We start from the raw sequence: 22067 nt of genomic DNA on the forward strand, positions 1-22067 counted from the left end.
GACGCTGTGATGTTATAGTTACACCAATTATAACCACCAGCCGTTTGCTGTTGTTTTCACATCACTGAAGATCCAGCTCATTATCCTCTGGTTCCTGACATCTCCTGCACAATAACAACTATATTATCCCTTTTTTTCATTTTCCTCCCTGTCTTGTCATCTTGTATATTGTGCAATTTCATTTCACAGGTTTAAAAACAAACATTACTCTCAGACCTTCTTTTTAATTGCTGTGTGCTTTTACAAAAAACAGAGAGAAGATTTACTCATGTGGGAGTGAAGACACAGAGGAAACTAAAAAATGCTTTTTTTGTGCATGTAGGTAACTCAACCTATACACCAGGGAAAATATACATTTGAACAACGTAGGAGAGTATGTTCATCAACAAACAAATGACTTTTGATAATGGTAATATACCTAGTTTGTCCAGATGGTTTGAACAACTATCAACCACCAACAATGCTGTCCTCAGTTCTCTCCCCTATCAGCACCACAAATCATGAGCCCCTAACAAGGTTCCCAGCTGAGTAAAATGACCTGGAAGTAATTCACTGGCTGTAGTCGGTGCTGATTGAATTCTCTAAATGATAAGGAAAGGAGCTTCAGTGCTTCCTAACTTACCTCCTTTAGCGTAGGAAACACTGGACCGGACTTTACACAAGGACAGGAGAAAATGCTGTCTCACAATTCATTGTGGCAGCGACATTTAAAGCAACGCAACATCGTAGTTACACCTGAGCAGAACCACGTGAATGTTTTTTTCCGAACCTGATCCAAAACTAATGTGAACTAACATTTCACTGGCTGAACTTTATCCACTTTTACATATATTCCTCATGTTGTTATATTATTTCAACATTTCAGTCATGTAAATGTTAAATGGTCTGTATTCATATAGCACTTTTCTTGTCTTGATGACCACTCACAATTCTTTACATGAAAGTTTTACCATTCACCCACACATCCATACAGTGTATCTACAAGCTGCACATACTATAGTTAGGAGAGGAGTTTTGTTTTTGACTTTTCGATTATACAACAGCCGTAGATGGTTCTATGACTTAAAGGTATCAACTGCCATTCACACACCCTGACTCAGGGGACCCCAATGAGCCAGGCTTCTTGGATGAGGTGAAAAGTCCAGTTGTGCATTTACACATATACAACTCCTGAAGATCTAATGCCTTGAATGACAGAGAACCTTCACAAACTGATATTTGTGAATGAAGCATGATGTTACAAAACCTACACTCAAACTGTTTGTGTGCTCAGCCCAGGATTGTGTTCTTTCCTGCCACAGCCCAAAGACATGTGGACTTGAAACTAAGTTACCCACAGATGTATTTTCTTCTGGTTCACCACTGATGACTCTCAGGAGTCTTTTCAGATCGTGAGCAAGACAAGGTGATAAAAGATGGTTGGAAAATACTTCTCAGGATTTTACCATTTTCAAGCTTAAAATTTAAAAGGATGCATTTTATAAGCGATTACTTTTAATGAGCTGTATAAGGGAGCAGGTGATGGAAACATCAGCAGATCTCCGGCTCAGCTCCATGAAGGAGAAGTGAGCATGGAGTAGAATTATCTGTCGCACGATAAAGAAACATTATAACTCAGTTGCTTACTTTTCACCTGAGAATAAAAGGCCTGAGAGTCACATCCACTGTTGAATAGACTGAAATTGTGCACAGTTTTTGGAAGGTTGGAAAGTTTTTGTTGCAACATGGAGCACAGGCTGGAAATTAAATGTGTTGGGTGCCAGAAATCTCAACACCTGGGAAAGCCATTGTTGAGTTACTGGCACTGATGAAAACATGATCACACTCCAGGTGGATATCTTACTACGCTTCGCAGCAGTAACAAACATACTGGTCGTGCATGAAATATTACAAATCATGTTCAACAAATTTTTGCTTGCCTTCGGTTACATTAACCCTGGACACTAAAAGTTCCAAAAACTCACCAAACCTCTGCTTCACACTTGGCAGCAGTGAAAACATTGTCTCCTATCCTACCTTTGTATTAGACAAAGACAAAGGTGACAGGCACAGGCATAAGGATTGAGCTGTGTGTGTCTGTGTGTGTGTGTGTGTGTGTGTGTATCCTTCAAGGCAGCGGCAAGGTTGTCTATTCTCTCTGCTTTCTGTGAAAAGCTCAATTGTTCCTTTCAAAACAAAAGAGCTTCTTTGTGTACAAACACAACGGGTGGTGGCTTCCCATTCAGCAGAGCTCCGCTGAAACCATTCTAACAGCTCCCAATAAACGCCGACACTCTCCCTCACCCACAGAGACACATTCTTGTACTTCTACCTTAGAGAGGACGCTCATACCCATAATGCATTTGCCAGCCCCTTACCCTAACCATCAAAACTAACTGCCCTACCCTAACCTAAAACCAAGTCCTAACCCTCAAACAACCCTTTGAAAAAAATCTCCTCACTCCATACAGTCTATGCTCAATAGTCCTTACAAATATAAGTACACACACACAGTCTCCACCGTCTTTCTGTTTGTCTCCCCCTCACTCACATAGACAAACAAACAGGGAGCCACGTTCTCAAGAGATGTAAAGCTGCTAAACTCCACACACACTTTGGACTCCCACTGCCAGACGGGGGGAAGAATGGAGCCGAGAAGAAAGAGAGACTGTCACTCAAGGGAGTCAAAGTTTTCTGCTGTTATAGACTCGGCCGACCTTGTGAGACATCAACAGTCTACTCTGTCAGGGGAGAAGGAGAGAGGGAGAGGGAGAGCTCTGTTGGCGGATACCACACTGACAACCACCACACATGGTCCTGAATCCCAATGCCCTCCCACCTCCTGATGTCGTCACACACTTGGTCCCACAAAGTAAAAGAAAAACATGTTTACTTCACATTACAAGTCATCAAGAGCTCTCATCCTTCCTGAGTCTCCCTCCGCCCGGTCACCAGTGCATCCTCCCACATCAGCCTATCAGACACATCTTCTCCTCAACATCCAATATATCAATTTCCGTTCACACTTTTAAATCAAGTGTTGCTCTGCCGTGGTCACAGCTAGAGAATGAGCTCATGAAAAAGAAGAATAACATTTTGGCAGAAGTCACACGTCAGTCTTATTGTCTATAGTTCAGTTGGGTTAGAGTTATAAAACCTCTGCTTTATACAATATCTCCTATATAATGTGTATCAAGACTGAACACAGGAATCTACATATTGTGGCTGTTAGATAGCAAAAAATAACTTGTAGATTTAAATACAACTAATGAAGCGTTATTTATTATCTGATTCCTCCTCTAACAGAACTGATTTTGTACATGCTGACATTTGAATTAGGAGTTGTTGATATCTACGGCTTTTATCAGACTCAATTACTGCAATGCACTTCACTCTGGTATCAGCAGAGAAACACACAAAGATTACAACTTATACAAAACTCTGCTGCCAGGCTTTTCCTAAGAGAAGTGACCACATTAGCCCAGAACTCGCTGCCCTTCACTTCAGGTCAGGCTCCCGTATATGGGCCTGGTCATATATCGTGATATCGGATGAAATGATGTGCATGTCAACATAATCAATGAAAACTGTAAAGAAAACAAAAAAACATGAACAGATTAAACATTTTAATAAAGAACACTTAAGTAAAAAAAAAAGATTTTCAAAACTAGGACTTTGAGTAACATTAATAATGCATTGTCACAGATATGTCACAGGTACACAATAAAAACAGCTTTTATACGAGGGGTGTGTGTGTGTATACATGTATGCAAGTGTGTATGTGTGTGCGTGTGTCTCTAATATCACACAATCTAAAGTCAATTCAAGTCATCTTCAACAATGACCCAGAATAAGTTTTTGTTAAACAAAACAGGGGATTCATCAAGCTTTATTACAAATCATCAAGAACCATAACCAGTTGACAATACAACAAATCATCTAATACTGTAAATGCTCGAGCTGCAGGTGTGAGGACCCACACAGAAGAAGAATCTTAAACATTTTGTCTTTGCCGTTCTTGGTGAGGAATCAGCAACACCAGGATAACCTCGGACTTCTCACGGGGGAAAGGCTCAGAGACAGATGGGAGGAGAAACCCAGTGTCTGAAGTCTGCCAGGCTCAAAACGAGGACAGTTTTGACTTGTCCGGAACCGAAACATTACTGACACACTGATTGCCTCTTTATTGGTTTTCTATTCTTTTGTTCTTGGGTTGACGGAGCACAAGTTTTACCGACAAATGTTTTTACATCTACATTTTGGACGCTCACCACAGTGGATTGCTTACCGTCTGCCTGTCAGAGACCTTCACCTGCAGATGACACATGATTACAACACAACACGTGCCAAGCATTGACCTTCTGTGTTGAAGTGTGGGACAATACTACCGGTGATATGCAATGGCATTGAAATGTAATGACGTTTCATTTAGACAACAGTAGGGATGCACCGATACAGATTAAAATTATTAATGGGCAAATTTCAGCATCTGGAGGGTCACAAACCAACTCACAGAAAATATACCTATAATATACATAAGTTATATTTCAATAATTTTATCCAGTGACAGCAAAATAATGGAGCTTTAAATTGTTCAGTCACAGTAATGGATGGAATCGATATTATTTTATTTGATTTTTTTATCGGGCAAAGGTTTAGTTTTTGAGGATCTGCACTGAATGGTGTGAAAAATAGACTCCGGTGCATCCCTAGTACCACAAATTCATTATACCTCACTGCAGCGTTTCCTTCCCCGGCAGAAAACTCCGAAAGGAATGGCTATAGACTCGTCTTGTAGTACCTCTGGAATGAATCAATGCTGTCTGGGCTTACATCAAGAATTAATAGCATTCCTCTACACACACACACTAATCAAGACAAACACACACACTATTCAGAGAGGGCAGGTTCGTGTTTTTTAAATAAATGAAATGAGGTGATTTTGGTCAGTAACACGTGTCGGTCTTGTGATAAAGAGACACTGAGGCGTATGTAACTTCAAGTGATGGCTGATTTACGATCAATGTGTCTGAGTTCATGTTTATAAGTGTGTGGTGTGTGTGTGTGTGTGTGTGTGTGTGTGTGTGTGTGTGTGTGTGTGTGTGCATATAATTGTGTGTGAATTTGTCTTCCCTCCCCTAAACAGCCGGAATCAGCCCAGACAGACATTATTTTCACATTACAGTGAGCTTCTTTTTTTCCTCAGACGTATATTTACAGGCAGAAAACGAAGGCCTTTCCTACTGTATGTTCACTTTCCATCTGTTTAGCGTTATCACTGGAAAGAGAGGAGGAAGAGGAGCCAAATAAAAAACGCATACGGATGTATTCAGAGCTTCGCAGGCTGAGTGGCTCCTGCTTTAAGCAATGCTTCCTACACTGGCAACAAAAAGAAGAAGGTTCAACTATTTTGGCATCGATGCTTTGGTCACAAAATACCGACACTTTTATTTTGTTTTTCACTTTTGTTTTCATTTGCTCGTTTGTTCTTGAAATAAGTCCCAGTCATTTTACACCCTGACGACGTGTGTGTCCCAGTACAGAAAAAAAGGTAGGTTTGTTGTAGTCCTGTCATCGCACCTCCGATGCAGTCCCTTTAAGAGGCACAGATTCTCTTATAAATTATGTGACTGTGAATGAGTGGGCAGGGGGAGGGGGGCTTGAGAAGGAGGAGTGCCCCCGCTTCCCCCCCACACTCCCTTTATGCCCGGCGAGTACGTCCCGTCACCCCTTCTGCGAGCACGTTCTGCAGCACAGTTGCTGCAGCACTTTCCTCTGGCAAAGATTGTTCTTTTTAACAAGCACGCAGAAACTGCCTTCCGCCCAAGATTCTTCATTTGCTTTCCACAGACCAGGAAGAAGAGATATGGGGGGGAGTTTGGAAGGAGGGGAGAGGGAAAACATGTGCACACACACACATAATGTGGAAACACAAACACACAAAACAAGATAGAAACATCAGAAATAGTTGAATGGCGGGCAGAGCCATGTGATTGGTCAGGAGAGGATTCAGGTGACAGGAAGAGGGTTTTTTTTTTTTTTTTATCCAATCACAGGTGATGTTCATCAAGGTGGAAAATGATTGTAGTCCAGTGGAGAGATTGGATCCATGTCAGGAGAGAGGGAAAACAGATTCGGGAGAAAAAAAAAACAGAGAGAGAGAGAAAACAAATGTCACACAATTAGCAAATTGAAGGTTTTTAAAATGTACAACTTGCTTTCATTTTGCATCACAGAAAACTTAAAGTGGACCACCGTCTGTTACAATACTGTCTGCCAATTCTTTAATTTATCAACAGCAATTTGAGCTGCCAATCAACATTTCCTCCCCAAATATGAGCCTGGTTCTGAAGGTTGGCAACAGGCTGAGGGTGCACTTTGAGCAAAGTAGTCATCAACAGAAAGGTCACACATTTAAGACATTTTTCTCTTGAGAACATTCTCTCTTCATGCACTGGAGTACATTTTCAGCCATAGGTTCATTTTAACTCGAAAGATCAGGGCAAGAGCAGCTAATCACAGTAAAATGATGAGACCACATAGCCTCTGCCGGTGAGTGGAAAAACATGCACAGATTGGAAAAGGCGAGAACATAAAGTAGAGCAAATAGAACATGGTGAGGCCACAAGAGAAACCAGCGAAATGAGGGATGTTACATGAAAATAAGAAAAGGAAAAGTGGCAGCTTCAATAAACCTTTCAGCCTAGGCAGTGGGTGATGTAAACCAGGAAAGGGGTGAGTTGATGTTAAAATGAAATGATAAGAATGTGTGAGTGCGTAAATCCGGAGACAGTTTTTAGTGATATGCAGAACATGAATGAGAACTTTAGAAGGAAAACTCAAAAAAGCAAAAGCAAGGACAGAGAGTTCTTCTGCTCTGAAGCCACAGCAGATCTCTTTGAGGCATTTTAGTCCAGAAGTTAGTACAAAGCTCTGGGAGATGAAAAAGAAAAACCTCAGCTTTTACTTAATAAAGAAACCCGTTTGCATTCTTTCTATTCCCTCTGGCTTGGAACCCAATTTAATTTAAGAAGAGATGCAAAATTGCCTGAGTGTCACACAGAGAGCGGAGATGTAAATCTACACCTCTGAGGACTCTGCTCCTTTCATTAGCTTGGATTGTGAACTTTTACCTTTAACATATTGCAAAAAAAAACACTGATGTGAATTAAATAGATTATAAAGGTTGTTTTTTTTCTTGCTGCTACTCTATTTAATTAAGTGTTTGAGAAAATTCATTGCAGACCATATGAGAAGGTCAATGCATAAACAATATGTTCCCTGAGAGAGAGAGAGACTGCAACAAGTCTAAAATAAACACATCCAGACTATTATTTTATAAATGAGAAAGCTGACAACTCACCATCTTTGCAGATGGTGCTGACCACGCAGGCTCCTGCCTCCAGATTGTAACCACTGACGCAGCTGCTGCAGTTTCTCTCTCCGGGCCCCAAGCACTCGTAGCAGCTATGGTCACACCTGTCAATGGTTGGAGAGAAGAATTAGATGCTGTTCTGCTGAACTGTGATCACTTATCCTCACTGAAAGTTCTTGAAGGATAAATCTTTCACTGACTGAGCTCCATTGTTTCAGCCTTTTTAGTGTATGTGTGAGCAACAATCATGAAGAACTGGAAGTTTTCAAGTAAACACAACAAAAACTAGGGAAGAGGAAAAATACCTGAAATAAAACTTGGTGCACCAAAGGCTAAAATTTGGCATTTGCAGCCCCGCTCGTGTTAAAATGGGTTATGGAAATAATCCGGTGTCAGTTTCTGAGGCCGAGGGGAGCCGACAGAGAACGAAGGATTCGAGCAAGGTAAAGGGTCAAGCGGGCAATAAATAATTCATGGCGGGAGAGAGAAATAGTAGGGAGGCAAAACTACCACAGGGAGCGATAAGAGCAGCAGCCGAGACGTCTGACTCTGTGGAGGAGTTCGACCGTGGGTGTGATAGGAGGCAAAGTAGTCATCAAACTGTCATCATACATATAAAGGAAAATGAGTATGTTTGAATGAGTATGTCTGTCTCCTCACCCAGGTTCACGTTAGTGAAGCAGAAGAACTGTTTGTTCTGAAGGGCTGGACGACATGTTGACGTATTTATGAAATAATTTAAGTTCAGTTTCATGCTTCTACAGTCAAATTTAAATGAATAAAGTTCAGTAGAGTAGGTTTGCTGCTTACCTTTCCTCTATTGTTACAGACATTTCCACCTCTGTTATGTTTTCAACAGAATTACACAAAAATTGGATGGATTTACCATGAAACCTGGTGGAATGATGCGATATGGGTCAGGGAAGAATCCATTAAATATTGGTTTGGATCTGGATCAGAGGGCAGATCCAGGAAATTTTTTCCACTTCCACTAACATTGCATGATAGGACCTTGTTATTTTGACTTTTTTGGGAATTTCTCAAATAATAAAGGAGATACCTTTAGTAAAAAAATCAGGCATGAGTACTAATATCTATGAACAGATGAAATCTTATGGGAATCCAGATAATGATCTGGATTTTGTGAATCAAAATTAAGTATTTTTACGAGGGTGATATTTACTCAGTTACTATACAAATATACCTTTGGATATCATTGGAAATGTCAGCGTCTGAATCATCTTGTGAAAACGTTCTCAGAATGTTAAATTATAAAACAGACAACTGGGAAATGCAAAGTTTGTGCACTGCAGACAAAACAAGTGGTGCTAGGAAAAGTTTAAACTGGAGTTAGGAAATTTGCACAATCTAAAGATTTTCTCAATCATCTCTTGGGACTGGAGATCTAAAGGTTTTTTTTCCCTGTGGTGCGGACGTGCTGACTCACTTCTTACAGGACCTCTGCACCTGGCCATTGTCTGAGGTCTGCTCTGACAGGTAGTAGCCAGTGCTGCATGTTGACACACACCGCCAGTCCTCAAGTAAGTAGCCCTCTGCACACTTGGTGCACGCCTCGATACCTGTGCCTGAAAGACATGAGACGCACAATGTTGTTAAGGCATTTAAAATCAGATGATACTCCAAACATGTTCTTTTACTCTTAGCTGTCTGAGAGCAAATGTAACTCAAAAGCGGTTTTCAGGCATGTACTGAAGTCCGGACATTTTCAGGAGGGGCTGTATATGAGAACGCAAATGTCCAGGTCAGCTGCTTCAGACATTTTTAGACTATTCCTGCCAGCCCCCTACTAAAAGTTCCGGGTGAACCCATGTGACAATTCAATCAATCAATCAAATTTTATTTGTATCGCCCATATTCACAAATATCAATTTGTCTCATAGGACTTTAACGAGGTGTGACATCCTCTGCTGATGTGTCTTAAACAAAAGCACATGATTTCCGCAGTGGGATATATACACCATGTCCTGTGCGCTCTACCCACACGACAACCCTCGGCTGAATGTTCCGGATATTATCCTGTGGTTGTGAACTTGTCCGGCCTCCATGATCTCCTGCTGGGCTCTACGTACGTGAAAGACAAACTGTGCTCTATCACTGGCTTTCGACTTCCTACCTGCACAGGTGGCACAGGCCCGATGGCAGGGCTCACAAGTCCGCCTGTGGCCGTTGTAGTACGTGCCCTGGTCACAGGTCATCTGACACTTGTTTCCTTGAAGACTGTGAGGAGAAAGACAATAAGACACATATTCTTTAATTCTTAGTAAAACTACTTAAGTCTTTTAATCAGCAACATGAAGCTAACACAAGTAAATTTAAGAAAAGAAAAACACAAGAAAACAATCAGTTAAAGTTTGCCTGTGACACACGGCCAGCTGCTGATGTACAATGTCAAATATTTCCGAAGAATGACAGAAAACTGCAGCACCGGTAAAACTGTGTGGGTGTGGACGGCAGCAGCTGAACTTCAGCTCACTCTCTGTCTCTTGAACTGGAATCTGACGTCTTCTAGATTCAAGTGCAATCAGAGGAAATCTGTTGTTTTTGACAAAGACAGATTCGAGGGGTGCCAGATGTGAGGGGTCAGAGGTCGGTGAGGAAGTAGGTGTAGAGCTTCTAAAGTCACTTGTGTGAAATCACAGCGAGGACAGGTTGGTGAGCTCGCTGCACTGAACTGAAAAACAGCTGGTCTCTGTTAGTGAACGTTTCCCAGAAACAAACTCGCCTGCTCCTCTCTTCCTCCCTGGCTCCTAACCGACCTTGAATGGTGAAATGAATGGGAGACGGGAGAGTTGTGAGAGAATGTGCGTGCATGTGTGTACGAGCATGTGTCTTACTGCGGTCTCACATGGCGTTCGCAGGAAATTATGGCTTACAAGTGTCCCTGCCTAAACCTCTGGCTACACTTAAAGACTAAAGCCAGGTTCAAGACCACAATATGTTTTAAACGCTTCACAAGTGTTTCCTTCACGACCTATTAGGAATTCCAGCATTTTGAAACGCACAATCCTCTGTCAGGTCAAGTGTAGTTGGAGCGCTTTTAAAAGGGGCTGTTATGGAAGTGGCCAGAAAGTGAACTGGAACATGTCTGCATGGATAACTAAACGGCTTAGATCTGAAGGTTCTTCAAAGTAACACAACCCAAAATAGGCAACGGTTCCACTACTTGTGGGTCTCCGCATGACACGAGTATATGTGGGCTTTAATAAGCGTGGGTCACAGGGTGAAACTCGGTTTACTCCATTTGGGTCCCGAGAGGAAAACAGTTGGGAGGCCCCAGCTTCACTGGTTCATGCTGCAAAGCCAAACCACAATGTAACATAAAGTGCTGGTCCACATTAGCAGCACTGTAATCCTGCAGCGCTGAAATGTTTTCTTTTATCCACAAACCACAACAATGACAAAAGCACAAAACCTGAGCTGTGTGTCCTTGTGTGACAGTGGGCTGACTGTAATGATAAACCTACAGGAGGAGAGCTGGGATTTAAACCAGCAGCTCTGGATGTTAAGAGGATTTTTTCCAAACAGGCTACATCCACATACGTATTCATTTGAAAACAGCATTTTCAAATTAAAACTATCTCTGTCCTCACAAGCGTTTTGGCTTTGAATCAGTTTTAATCCTCTTACATACTCACGCCTGAAAACACATAACAAGGGAGCGCTCACACTGGGCATGTGCATGCCAGTGTAAACAGAAAGATACGGGAACTGATGCAGATTGCTTGAATAATAGCTCTTCTCCTACGCATGTCTAACTGAACGCTAACCTTATTCAAAACAAGGGTAATGTGTAAATAACTCGTATAACCCACCGTTTACATTTTTAGTTGAGGTTATTTCTACATTACATTACGGTCAAATGAAAAAAACACAAAAAAAGATCCTGAGCGACATAGAAGTCCTGCTTACTCTCTCACCTCCTCACACCTGGAGAAATTTACTGCGTGAAGTGGCTGCAAAATGTCTCATTGTTAATTTCACACAGTTACAAAACCACCAGACGCAGCAGCCTCCATTTCTAACATCAGAGAGGTGCGGGGAGAAGCTGTTTCCGACAATGAACAACCATTTCAAAAGCACTTCCTTCAACACCTGTGGAGTTCAAGTAGTTCAAATGGGGCCACCAAACAACTTTGATGCAAAATGGTGTTGAGGCAAATCCTCCAAACTGTTTCTGCGGCTCTTAAGATGGAGTGATTTTAATGTGTCTGCAGCATTTCCAGCTAAAGCTTTACCATTTAAAACACTGACATTTGTATAGTTACAAGTTACATAGGAACAGCAGGCGAGGCTAAAATCAGTTGCCGTCAACTAAAATCAGCAAAATGTTTCTAACTAATCAGGCATTGTTCAGTGTAACTTCAAGTTTACCTCATCCCAGGTTTACATTCTGTGCAGATATTGGAGCTGTTGCACCTCTTGCAGTTCTCTGGACATCTCCTGCAAATGTTGGAATCTGGAAGACAGAGGGTGAGCCGGTCACAAACACATGCTAATAAGATCCAGAAGTCTGGTTGCATTTGAAACGAAGAGGGGGAGCAGACGAGTAAGACAATGATGAAGAGGAGGAGAAGTGATTAAGAAAGAGCAGCGAGAAAGGTGGAGGAGGAAGAAAAGAGGGGAATGAGTGGGAGAACGGGGTCTATGAGCAAAACAGGAGGACAAAGGGCAGGAGGTGGGGAAACAGATGGCAAGAGAGAGACGGGGGAAGAACGGAAAGACGGAAGCTGCTGGGATGAAAAAGAAGATTGTAGTGTTGGAGAGGGAGGATGGGAATGTATATGAATATTTAAAAAGGCAATGACACACTTTGACACAACGCACATGGACACCTCTGCGTTCAGCAGCAATGAGGGTTGATGAAAAGATGCGTTAACATCGTGATTCATTACTCGTGGGAAACTATCAAAGACTGACTATTGAGCTGAACTCTCCCAAAATATTGTTAAAACAACCATGTTGGTTTTGTTTAGAAAGCTTCATCATTAATCAATAATGAAACTATGAGGGAATACCAAATATCGATTTTTACTTTTTGACACAAAGCTCTGATTTAACACTAAATAATGTTGATAGCGGCACATAACCTACATCCTGTAGCTTCATTGACTCTGTGTTATCATGTTAGCTTCTCTTAAAAAAGTTTATCTGGACCAGTAACAAAGGAGTCCGTGTGTTGATAGCTGCAGGAGTTCAGCTCAGACTGACAAAGACTCTCGATAGCTCATTTAACGTAACACAAAGCTCAGCAGTGCCAACATTTCAAAGGAAAGAAGTATCCACTACATCTTGGCCTGCTAAAATGTTATGATTGAACTTGGATCAAATCACATCACATCTGCTGCCAGAAACCCTCCGAGCTGCCAGGACTCACACTGTCTTGGCTGCAAACCAATATATAGACATAATTATAAGATATACATAGTTCCAGTCTTTCATTCCTGCTTCACTTTCATCCAGGCTGGCATACATCTCCAACACAAGACATACATTTAGTCATGTGTGCGTTTCCAACACTGCACTGTGCTCATTATAAACACATGCCTTCCCGTAAACATAATTTAAAGAAAGATCCTCACATAGATCTGTTTTATTATAACAATATAGATAGAATAGAATATAGAATAGAGATAATCTGGTAAAGAAAAAACAATCTTATTACACCATGGGATGCGTGAGCATGCATTCTAATTTCGGCCACTGTTATCAGGATAGAGTGGACACACTGCCAGCATGAGACACACACACACTCTGCTCTGCTCGAGAGTCTATACCATTTTGTCAACGTAGCGCACAGCAAAATAAAATCAGAATCTGGGTTTATTCCCAAGTAGGTTTACACATACAAGGAATTTGCTGTGATGTCTTTAGTGCAAGCATAAATATAAAAATGTAAACAATAGCAAACAATATATAATGTTAAAATAGTATAGACAGGTCAAGGAAAATGATCTTTCACCAGTTTCAACGTCGATCTGTCCAATGTGTGGCGGCCGTCGCATGCTGCACATGCAACCAGTGCGGCTCAGGCAGACATTTCAGTTCTGATGCCATCAACAAGTGCATAAAAAAACTTGGACATTATGTAACTGAAACGACAGCATCATTCTGAAATAGAGATTTAAGCACTTCAACTGGGTTTTAACCATGTTTGATGCAGGAGACACATAAAATCCCAGTTCGTTTGAAACATTGACATTGTCCTATTTATAGATGACCTCCCCTACTCTGAACAATACATTTAGTTACACTCTAATTTTAGGGAGTTCAGACCTTGACAATCTAATCGATGGGCAGCAGAGTAACAATGGACTCACCAGGACAGATCAGTGTCCTTGTGTACAATGGGCAATCATGAGGGAGCCTCTGATATTTTGAGTTGATGGAGGCAGTTTTGGCTGCAGGTCCCCAGATCATTAAAGTTTGGTTTGTTGGTTGTTAAATTATAAGAAAACAGGTGCAAAGGAGAAAATTGCTAATGAAGTCAGAAGAAGCTAATAAAACCCAAAGCTGGGATCAAGGAATGATGAAAGAAAACAAATGGAATGAAAACAAATTCTTGACTGCATGCTGTGCAATCATGTGCACTCAATTGGTGAAGACTTTGTGCATCGTATAGAGCCGGCAAGTGAAAACGTACCGTGGTCAAGGTAGAAGCCGTCACCGCAGTTGGCCCCACACGTGTTGGAGCCCTCGTTGAGGTGGAAACCGCTCCTGCATGTGGTGCACTGGTCGCTACGGCTACCAACGCAGGTCTCGCACAACGATGAGCACTTCTTGCAGCGCTTCCTATCATCACGGAAAAAGCCGCTGGGGCACTCAGACACACACATCCTGGAGGACGAAAAGAGAAAAGATGGTCACAAATGTGAAACACAAGAAAGGGACAATTAGTACTTTTGATAGATTTGTGCAGGTCGTAGATTACTCTGACTTCAGTCGACTCCAACTACATTATAATAAAGACTAAATCAACCTCTTTGTTCCACAGTTAACAACCTCGATCACAGCTTGACTGAGCTTATGTTAAGAGGCTCAAAATATAAAACATGTGCCAGCGACAAAAACACATGTCTCTTGTGTGAGAGTACTGAGATGACTGTGTTGTGTGTAATTATTAATAAAAGCTCAAGTAAAACTTTTGAATTAAAGATGATTTTTTTTTTCATGATAAGCTATTGAAAATGTGAATGTATTTTTCGTGTATCAATGCACATAATGTGTAGGGAACAGACATGTAGGGGCGGTGTGTGTGCATGCGTGCGAGTATGTATGCTATATGGTGAACAGGTGTAACATCTGTTGAATAAATCCACCGGCCTCCGACACTTCACCATTTCACCCTAAGGCTCCTTTTCTAAGGTGAAAGGATCTCTAAAATCCTCAAGAGCATAAAATGCACACATACAGATACACACAAACGCACCCTAAACCATATTCACACACTGCAGAGTTTTCCGCCAAGAAACACACATGGTGCGTGAGAAACACATAATCCACATGTGAAGTACACTGCCGTGCGTTTGTCCTCCAGGTCAACGTGGTTTTTCTGCTATGCTGAAACTATTATTATTCAAACAACATAATGTAATGGCTACACCAAGGACAACGCTACATGTGAGAAAAGATTTACACTGTTTTCCTGGCCATGCTGTCGGGGCAAACAGATGATGGAGACCATGAAACTGTGTTTAAAGCAATTTAAAGCGGAATTAAACATTTTTACAACGCAATAAATGAATAATTTGCTTCAACAGGGCAAGAAACACAAGTAGTGTAAAATATTTAGTTGGAGGTGAAAAAGTGAGTACACCCAAAATGTCAGTTACATTCCCTGCCCATAAAGCAATCTGGTTAAAAATGTAGCTACTTTACAAATGCGTTAAAAGACCCTTCCACAGTTACTGCGTGCTATTCAAAGGGCTTTCACAGTTTCTCAATGACTTGTCCTTGCTGCTTCATGAAAAAAGTTTTCTCTTCTTTATTCTTGTAAAAATAAAAAAAATCTCGTAATAGGACAGCTTTTTTTTTTTTAAGAACCAATGTCATGTTAAATTTGATCTTTTTTAAGGTATATTTATCAATATGCGGACAAATTAAATAATTCTTCCCACCAAACCCCTGATTGAGTAGAGAACGCTTTTATATGGTAGCATAAGGAAACTATGGGACTGACTTAAATAAATTGTTAATCAAATCCTGATGATCCTAATGAAATGATTAATCTCATCACCTGAGTATTCCTAACATTCTGGCTGCAGTCGTCACGCACACACACTACGCACACCGGAGTCTAGTCCCCCTCACCTCTTGAGTGCGTCTACACCATCAAACACATACGTGGGGAAGTAATTATCTGAACATTAAACACCACCACTGCCCCTCCTCTTCCCCTCCACCACTCCCCACAATCCGCACTCATCAACTGCTCCCTGCGGTGGCAGAAAAGGGCAGCGCACCTCTGAAGTGGGCTAATGATAAGGCAGCACCTAAGCTTGCACATTCACATGCACCTGCACTGGTTTGCCTTTTATTAGTGCAGAGACCCGCTGACACAAAGGCAATTACAGCAGACTTTGATCCTAATGGGATCTGACGGGCGGACACACACACACACACACACACACGCACGCACGCACGCACGCACGCACGCACGCACGCACGCACGCACGCACAATTAACAGGGGGAAGGGACAGACTAAACATATTATAAGCAACAGGAAACAACGTCTCTGTTATCAGACTGAAAAGGTGAGATTAATCAGGCCACCGCCTGCACGGCTTCTTTTCCTTATTCACATTACAAGCTCATCAAATAACAGGAACGAGCTGCAACCTTTGACCTTACATGTTGGAAAATGTGTTGCGGTCTACATGAATCAGAGGATCCCAGGTTTACGGGGCTTTAAAATGGAAGACTGTTGACCTCAGTAAGACATCTTCCTTTTAGTGTTTCTTTCACAAGGTTAAAAACCTGGACAGAAAATCCTGCTGGTATCCTGATTAAGAAATCCATTCATGTAAAGTGGACGTTTGCATGTCAACACAATCAAAACTTTTGCCTTCTGATTAAATCCACTTTACAGGTTGAGAGCAATCAGCTCGTATTGATTCCTCTCTTCACTCGAAACCATCACACATGGTTATACATTTTAAAAAAACATTGGGACCAAACGAACCTTCTTCAATCTGTAAATTTGTCCATTTGGGAAAATAATTATACAAGATCAATATCAATATTGATTCTAATTGATTCAGCAGTCTGACCTGGTGTTGTTCTTGAACTTGAGGAAGTAGTGGAGGCAGTTATTGCAGTGATGGGGTCCGGGACCCTCACAGCCGTTCTCATTGCACTCAGAGTCACAGGGGCCTGAAGACACAAACAGAATTGAAACATCTTGAAACTGAAGAGTCAACTTTTTTTTTCAACTATAAGACTGAATGTATTACCGTCTCTGACAGTGCTCCTAAAATAAACATTACAGCACAATCATTTCCCATAATCACAGGGCAGTAAAAAATAATATGCTGAGAAAAGTTATGCTATTTTACGACAAAGGAGAACATGGCTGCTGCGGCTGACATGTCTGAGTACGGCTCTGTATTTATTACTTACCATTGTACTCCTCAGTGAACTCCTCATCGGTGGGCGTCAGCATGTCTATGGAGCGAGTCTTATCGTTGCGTAGAGATGAGTATGGGTGCACAGAGGTGCCGTACAGCACCAGCGACCACTCCTTCAGCTTGCCTGAGGAGACGGAGAGAAGAAGAAAAATTTGATTTGTTTATTATATACATATTTTCGTTTGTGTGTGTGTGTGTGTGTGTCTATTAGTGTGTGCGTGTGTGTTCTTGCCAAATTTCTTTTTTTTAATAAAGAAATCAATATGGTGTCGTACCAGGCACTTTCTGGCTGCGGAGTTGAGAAGGAGAGTCATAGATCTCTAGGACCCAGTCGCCTGCAGCCTTCTCTCCCCAGCAGTGGGTGGTCATAAACTCCCAGTTCTTAAAACCCTCCATGGAGTGATCAAACAACCTGCATATCAGGAATACATACAAACAGACAAACAACAAACACAAAACACACACCAAACACACACCACACACACACCACACACACACACACACACACACACACACACACACACACACACACACACACACACACACACACACACACACACACACACACACAATGATATCAGATGAGGAAACAGTGTTGCAAGTGCCAGAACAAACCATTTCAACCACTCAACCAAGAAAAATCACAGCATCTATGGAGCTGTGGACAAACAATGAAGAGGACTGTGGTTTATCTGGAGTCAACAGGGCCTGGGCACATACAGAGCTTACACCGCTCTCAGTATCCAGTTTATGTATTTTGAGGAGTTGTAGCAAATCAAAAAATAATTGTTGCTTAAACTAGTGATTCCACATAATGATGCATTATTTATTTAAATGTGACACAGAAAGCTTTTATTTATCGAATTGTTCCTCACTTCTTCTTTGATGTCACAGCAGAGAAGCTTTTAGCTACTTAACTAAATAATTATCAACGTTTGCCTAGAAATTAAATTCCAAAAAGTGACAATGCACGTCATAGGTTACAGGAAATATAAGAACAGATATACAAAATTCAGACAAACACAATGGGTTTTATCGTCTGGTAACGTGATGGGACGATTACCTGTTGGCAAGAAGCTGAGACTTGGTCCCTGAGGGAGAGGTCAGGTTGATCGACAGGTCTCCACGGCGAGGATGTGTGATTGTAATACGCACGACCACATGCTCCAGGTAGATCACGTGGTGGTTGGGGTTGTCGGTGCATCCTGTCGCCTTGTACACAGACCGGACCACATGCTCTGGTCGGATGGTTCTAGGGGACAGGATGGAGACCAACTTAGAAGGTAGACATTAGCAGCAAATACTGCAGCAGAGGTCACTCTGTGTGCACTCGTCCATAATATTCCTTTACTGTGTTTGCCCTTTTTTCAGGCTGGCGGGACTGTGATGGTCTCACTACATCCAGACATTCTGTCCTGTCAGCTCCTGCCAAACACGCAGTTACTGAATAACATAACACTCAATAACATGTTTCACTACACCCAGGCACCCCTAAAAGCAATCACAGGCATTTCTTTTTTGCTTTAACCTGATCCAAAAACCAAAGAGCACGCATGTCAAGTTTTTTCCATTTGTCAAACCTCAACCAGTCAAAGAAACCAAGAAGCATGATAAGAAAGACAAAGAGCATGATTTACTCAGTCTGCTATGCTCAGCTCAGCAGTAGAACGATCACCCAACAGCCAACGCAAACATCCAACCAACCCTTGAATAACATCTGCGCTATGATCTAATATAACAACGATACAATACCAAAAACAGTCAAAACGTGGACAGGTCCAGGCGCAGGGGACAATTGATACCATCTTGCCAGGGGGAGGCTTTAGAGAGTCATAGGTAGCTGCTGCTGAGCCAACTCAACACATTGTTCACTGCAGCACTGGATTACACTCAGAGTTTATTCACTGGAGACTAGAGCAGAGCTGCTGAATTATACTGGCTGGCAAAATAACACATAAATGGATCATTATTATTCATTCTATTTATCATTTTAATAAAGTTTGTGGTGGAGGCTTGAAAGATAATTAACACCAGTGGCTGTTTGATCCTTTATAATTAGATTCCCTGCTGTCAGGGATACAATCACAGTATCATGACATGTTTAGGGACTACGTGATAAAACGCAGACGTTTATCATTTCCATTGCCCAAGATAATTACCAACTGGTAAAGATCATTTTTGTGCATTAACTTTCTTTTCATTGGAAATTCCTCCTCACACTTGGAGCAAGGACTGGGACCAAGAGTAAAAGTGAGGGGTGGGGCAGGACATAACCTTTTAATTCCACTGTAGAGACCTTATCACCAAACACTTGCTTTATATCTTTGTCAATTTTTTACAGAGGCCTGGCAGGAGAAACTCCAGAGCTTCTCACTCTGACATTTGCGTTCTCACATACAGACCCGCCAAAGAAGATTATCCGGAGTTCAGTGAAGGTCTGGAAGCAGTTTAAGTTTTCAAATCATAAACAGCAGCATTAAACATAAAGCTGATTCCTTCTAGCATGAATGCAACAATCTCAAATGATGGTTAATTGATTGCCTTGACAGTGGGATCAGTCCATTAATTATTAATTCCTGCTAAAAATACATGTTGTTTGTGAAAAGCCCCTAACCCAAAATTTGCATCGGATTAAATTATGTGTGAGGAGAGAAAGTAATTCATTGTTCAAAGCAGTGTGTTATGAATAGTTTTTTCAAAAAATGCAAGCAGTTTAACAATCCAAGCCACTTTCTCCATTTCTGATTATTAAATAACAGAAGGTTGACCGGCCAGTTTGTGAGGAAACAACAGTCCATATAAACAATTTACATTAAAACCACTGAACAAGAAAATGACACGAGCTCAAGCAGACCTGATGGAATAAATAACAGATTTATCTTGGAGGTGGTCGAGGAATGTTTGGAGAGTGGACAGCAGTAACGGCTGGGGAGTCTGGGGCTGATATCACAGCTCTGGCTTCTCTATGACACAACACAGATAACTGCACTGTACGCATGGGACGGAGCAGCGCAGATGCACAGCTGATTACCAGCAGTCTGATTGCGCACACACACAGGACCAGGCCAGTTTTTTTCCTAGTGCGTGCCCCAAGTGGAGTGAGGCGAGCGATTGCAGACAGACATTACCAAACGCAGGCCGAGGGGCCAGCCAGAGGGTGTGGAAACACTGCAGTGAGGTGACGGCTGCACTGGTGTAACGAGTTACAGTGGAGGTGGACAACACAGGGAAATTGATGCACAATGATCTGCTTCCAAAACACTTTCGTACAATCTATCTTACAGTCGTAAGCAGGCAAGTAAGCACAATTATACATACGTTAATGCTGGATTAAGTGCTTCGTTCAGGTAGAAGATTTTTCTCTCTTACAATCAATCTTAAATTAAATTATGTTACACATAAAACTTGACTTTTCATGACTTTTTCGCTTTTGTAACAAAAATTAAATAAAAGAAAGCCTTCTGTCGCCCCTCTCTCTGTAAATATATTCCTATAAATAAGTCTCAAGCTTGACAATTTACAAATGTTTGAATGGCCAACTTTGGGAATCTCTCTGTAATCCAGCTGGAGAACGGAGCCTGGCTGCCTCTGATACAAGCCGGACTTTACATAAGCCTCATGCAGGCTGACCAGAGTATTGGAGCAGAACAGACTGAATAATGCTGATAAATGCTGCAGTCACTGGACACCAAGCCTTCGACTGAAAGCAAACCAGTTCAGGGCCTGAGTTCAACCAGCCAGTCTAACACAGAACACTGCTCCGGCTTCCAGCTGCATCCAGAATAACAAGTTGTGAAGCCCTGGCTCTCTCTCTCTCTCGCTCATAAGTGTGTGTGTGTGTGTGTGTGTGTGTGTGTGTGTGTGTGTGTGTGTGTGTGTGTGTGTGCGCACATAGTAAAGGTCTTATGTGAGAACCACCCTGCCAGAACTAATGCTTGGCCCCTATCAAGGTACAGCTTGCACAACTGCATTCTCAAACACACGCCGGTGCATAAAACACCAGGGAGAGAAAAAAGGAGAAAGAAAGACAGTAGAGACAGACAGACAGACAGGGAGAGGGGGAGAGAGAGAGAGAGAGAGAGGGGGGGGGGGGTAGTAGTGGTTGTAAGAGAGATCTACTAAAACCAACATATTTCATCTGTTTTCATGACACAGTTCGACCACAATTTGTCACTTTTGCTGGTTTCAAAGTCGACTCTCTTCTCTTGCATTTCACTTAAAACTCTCACTTTGTTGACACGAGACAGAATCACATTCCATCGTGTTAAAGCAGGGTCTACTACACAATATGCTTGTTCAACTACAGTCCCGTTGGAGTCCCAAAGGAAATTTTCATGTCCTGGCAGAAAATGTTATTCTAAATATATAGAGTGCTTTCAAAGTGCAGTAACTGTTTGTTGAAGGTCTTTATCCCTGTGAACAAAGTGAGGACAGTGTTGAAGAACTTGACCAGCCTGCACAGATGTCTGATCTCAGTCCTATCAAACATCTTTAGGAAGAACTGCAACGTCGGCTCCATGTCAGATCTCTTCACACACACTCAGTGGCTGACCTCACTGGGGCTCATGATGCTCTGATGTGGGCAAACTGCTGCAGCCTTGTTCTAAAGTGTTATCAAAGTCTTCCCAGAAGACTAGAGGCTGTGGCAGCAGAAACTAGAATGTCTCTCAGTAGAGCACATACCTCCAACAGGCCCAACAGTCCCCTAATGAAACCACATTTAAATTCACTAGATTTACCCAACAGTCCCCTAGTCCCCTAAACCAGCTTGATTATTTTTTTTATCAAGATTCATGAATTATTCTCAGAGAAATCAAAAAAAGAATTTGGAAAAACACAATGTTAAAGAAAGAGAAAAGAATTCCTAGAGCTGCTCCCAAATCAACATGTATTGGGTTCTTCCTTGAGTCACGCCGTACCCCTCCACAAACTTTCATGGAAATCGATTGGCATATTTTTTGTGTGTGTCCTGCTAACTAACAAACAAACACAGATGAAAACATAACCTGGTTATTAAAGTGAGCACATATGGGCGCCATATTTTCATGTACTTGTTGAATGTGACAAA

General features: G+C 41.8%; 1 protein-coding gene across 3 annotated transcripts in view; it reads right to left on the reverse strand.

The window, feature by feature from the left end:
* Window positions 1-22067, reverse strand: part of pcsk5b (proprotein convertase subtilisin/kexin type 5b) — a 74324-nt gene that overhangs the window by 17675 nt on the left and 34582 nt on the right. Inside the window, exons 12-21 of one of the 3 annotated variants that reach the window (XM_020100976.2) lie at window positions 18063-18251; window positions 17275-17411; window positions 16992-17123; window positions 16643-16745; window positions 14016-14209; window positions 11747-11831; window positions 9489-9592; window positions 8802-8940; window positions 7343-7458; window positions 3591-5819 (exon numbers count right to left, since the gene is read on the reverse strand). In XM_020100976.2, the coding sequence (XP_019956535.1) occupies window positions 5704-5819; window positions 7343-7458; window positions 8802-8940; window positions 9489-9592; window positions 11747-11831; window positions 14016-14209; window positions 16643-16745; window positions 16992-17123; window positions 17275-17411; window positions 18063-18251 (1315 nt within the window). In that variant the 3' untranslated portion in view covers window positions 3591-5703. Of the gene's footprint in view, window positions 1-3590; window positions 5820-7342; window positions 7459-8801; window positions 8941-9488; window positions 9593-11746; window positions 11832-14015; window positions 14210-16642; window positions 16746-16991; window positions 17124-17274; window positions 17412-18062; window positions 18252-22067 lie in introns of those variants that run through there. The other 2 variants (XM_020100977.2, XM_020100978.2) reach the window with 2 other exon arrangements.

Source organism: Paralichthys olivaceus, chromosome 4 (assembly GCF_024713975.1).
Source record: "Paralichthys olivaceus isolate ysfri-2021 chromosome 4, ASM2471397v2, whole genome shotgun sequence".
NCBI classification, from domain to species: Eukaryota; Metazoa; Chordata; class Actinopteri; order Pleuronectiformes; family Paralichthyidae; genus Paralichthys; species Paralichthys olivaceus.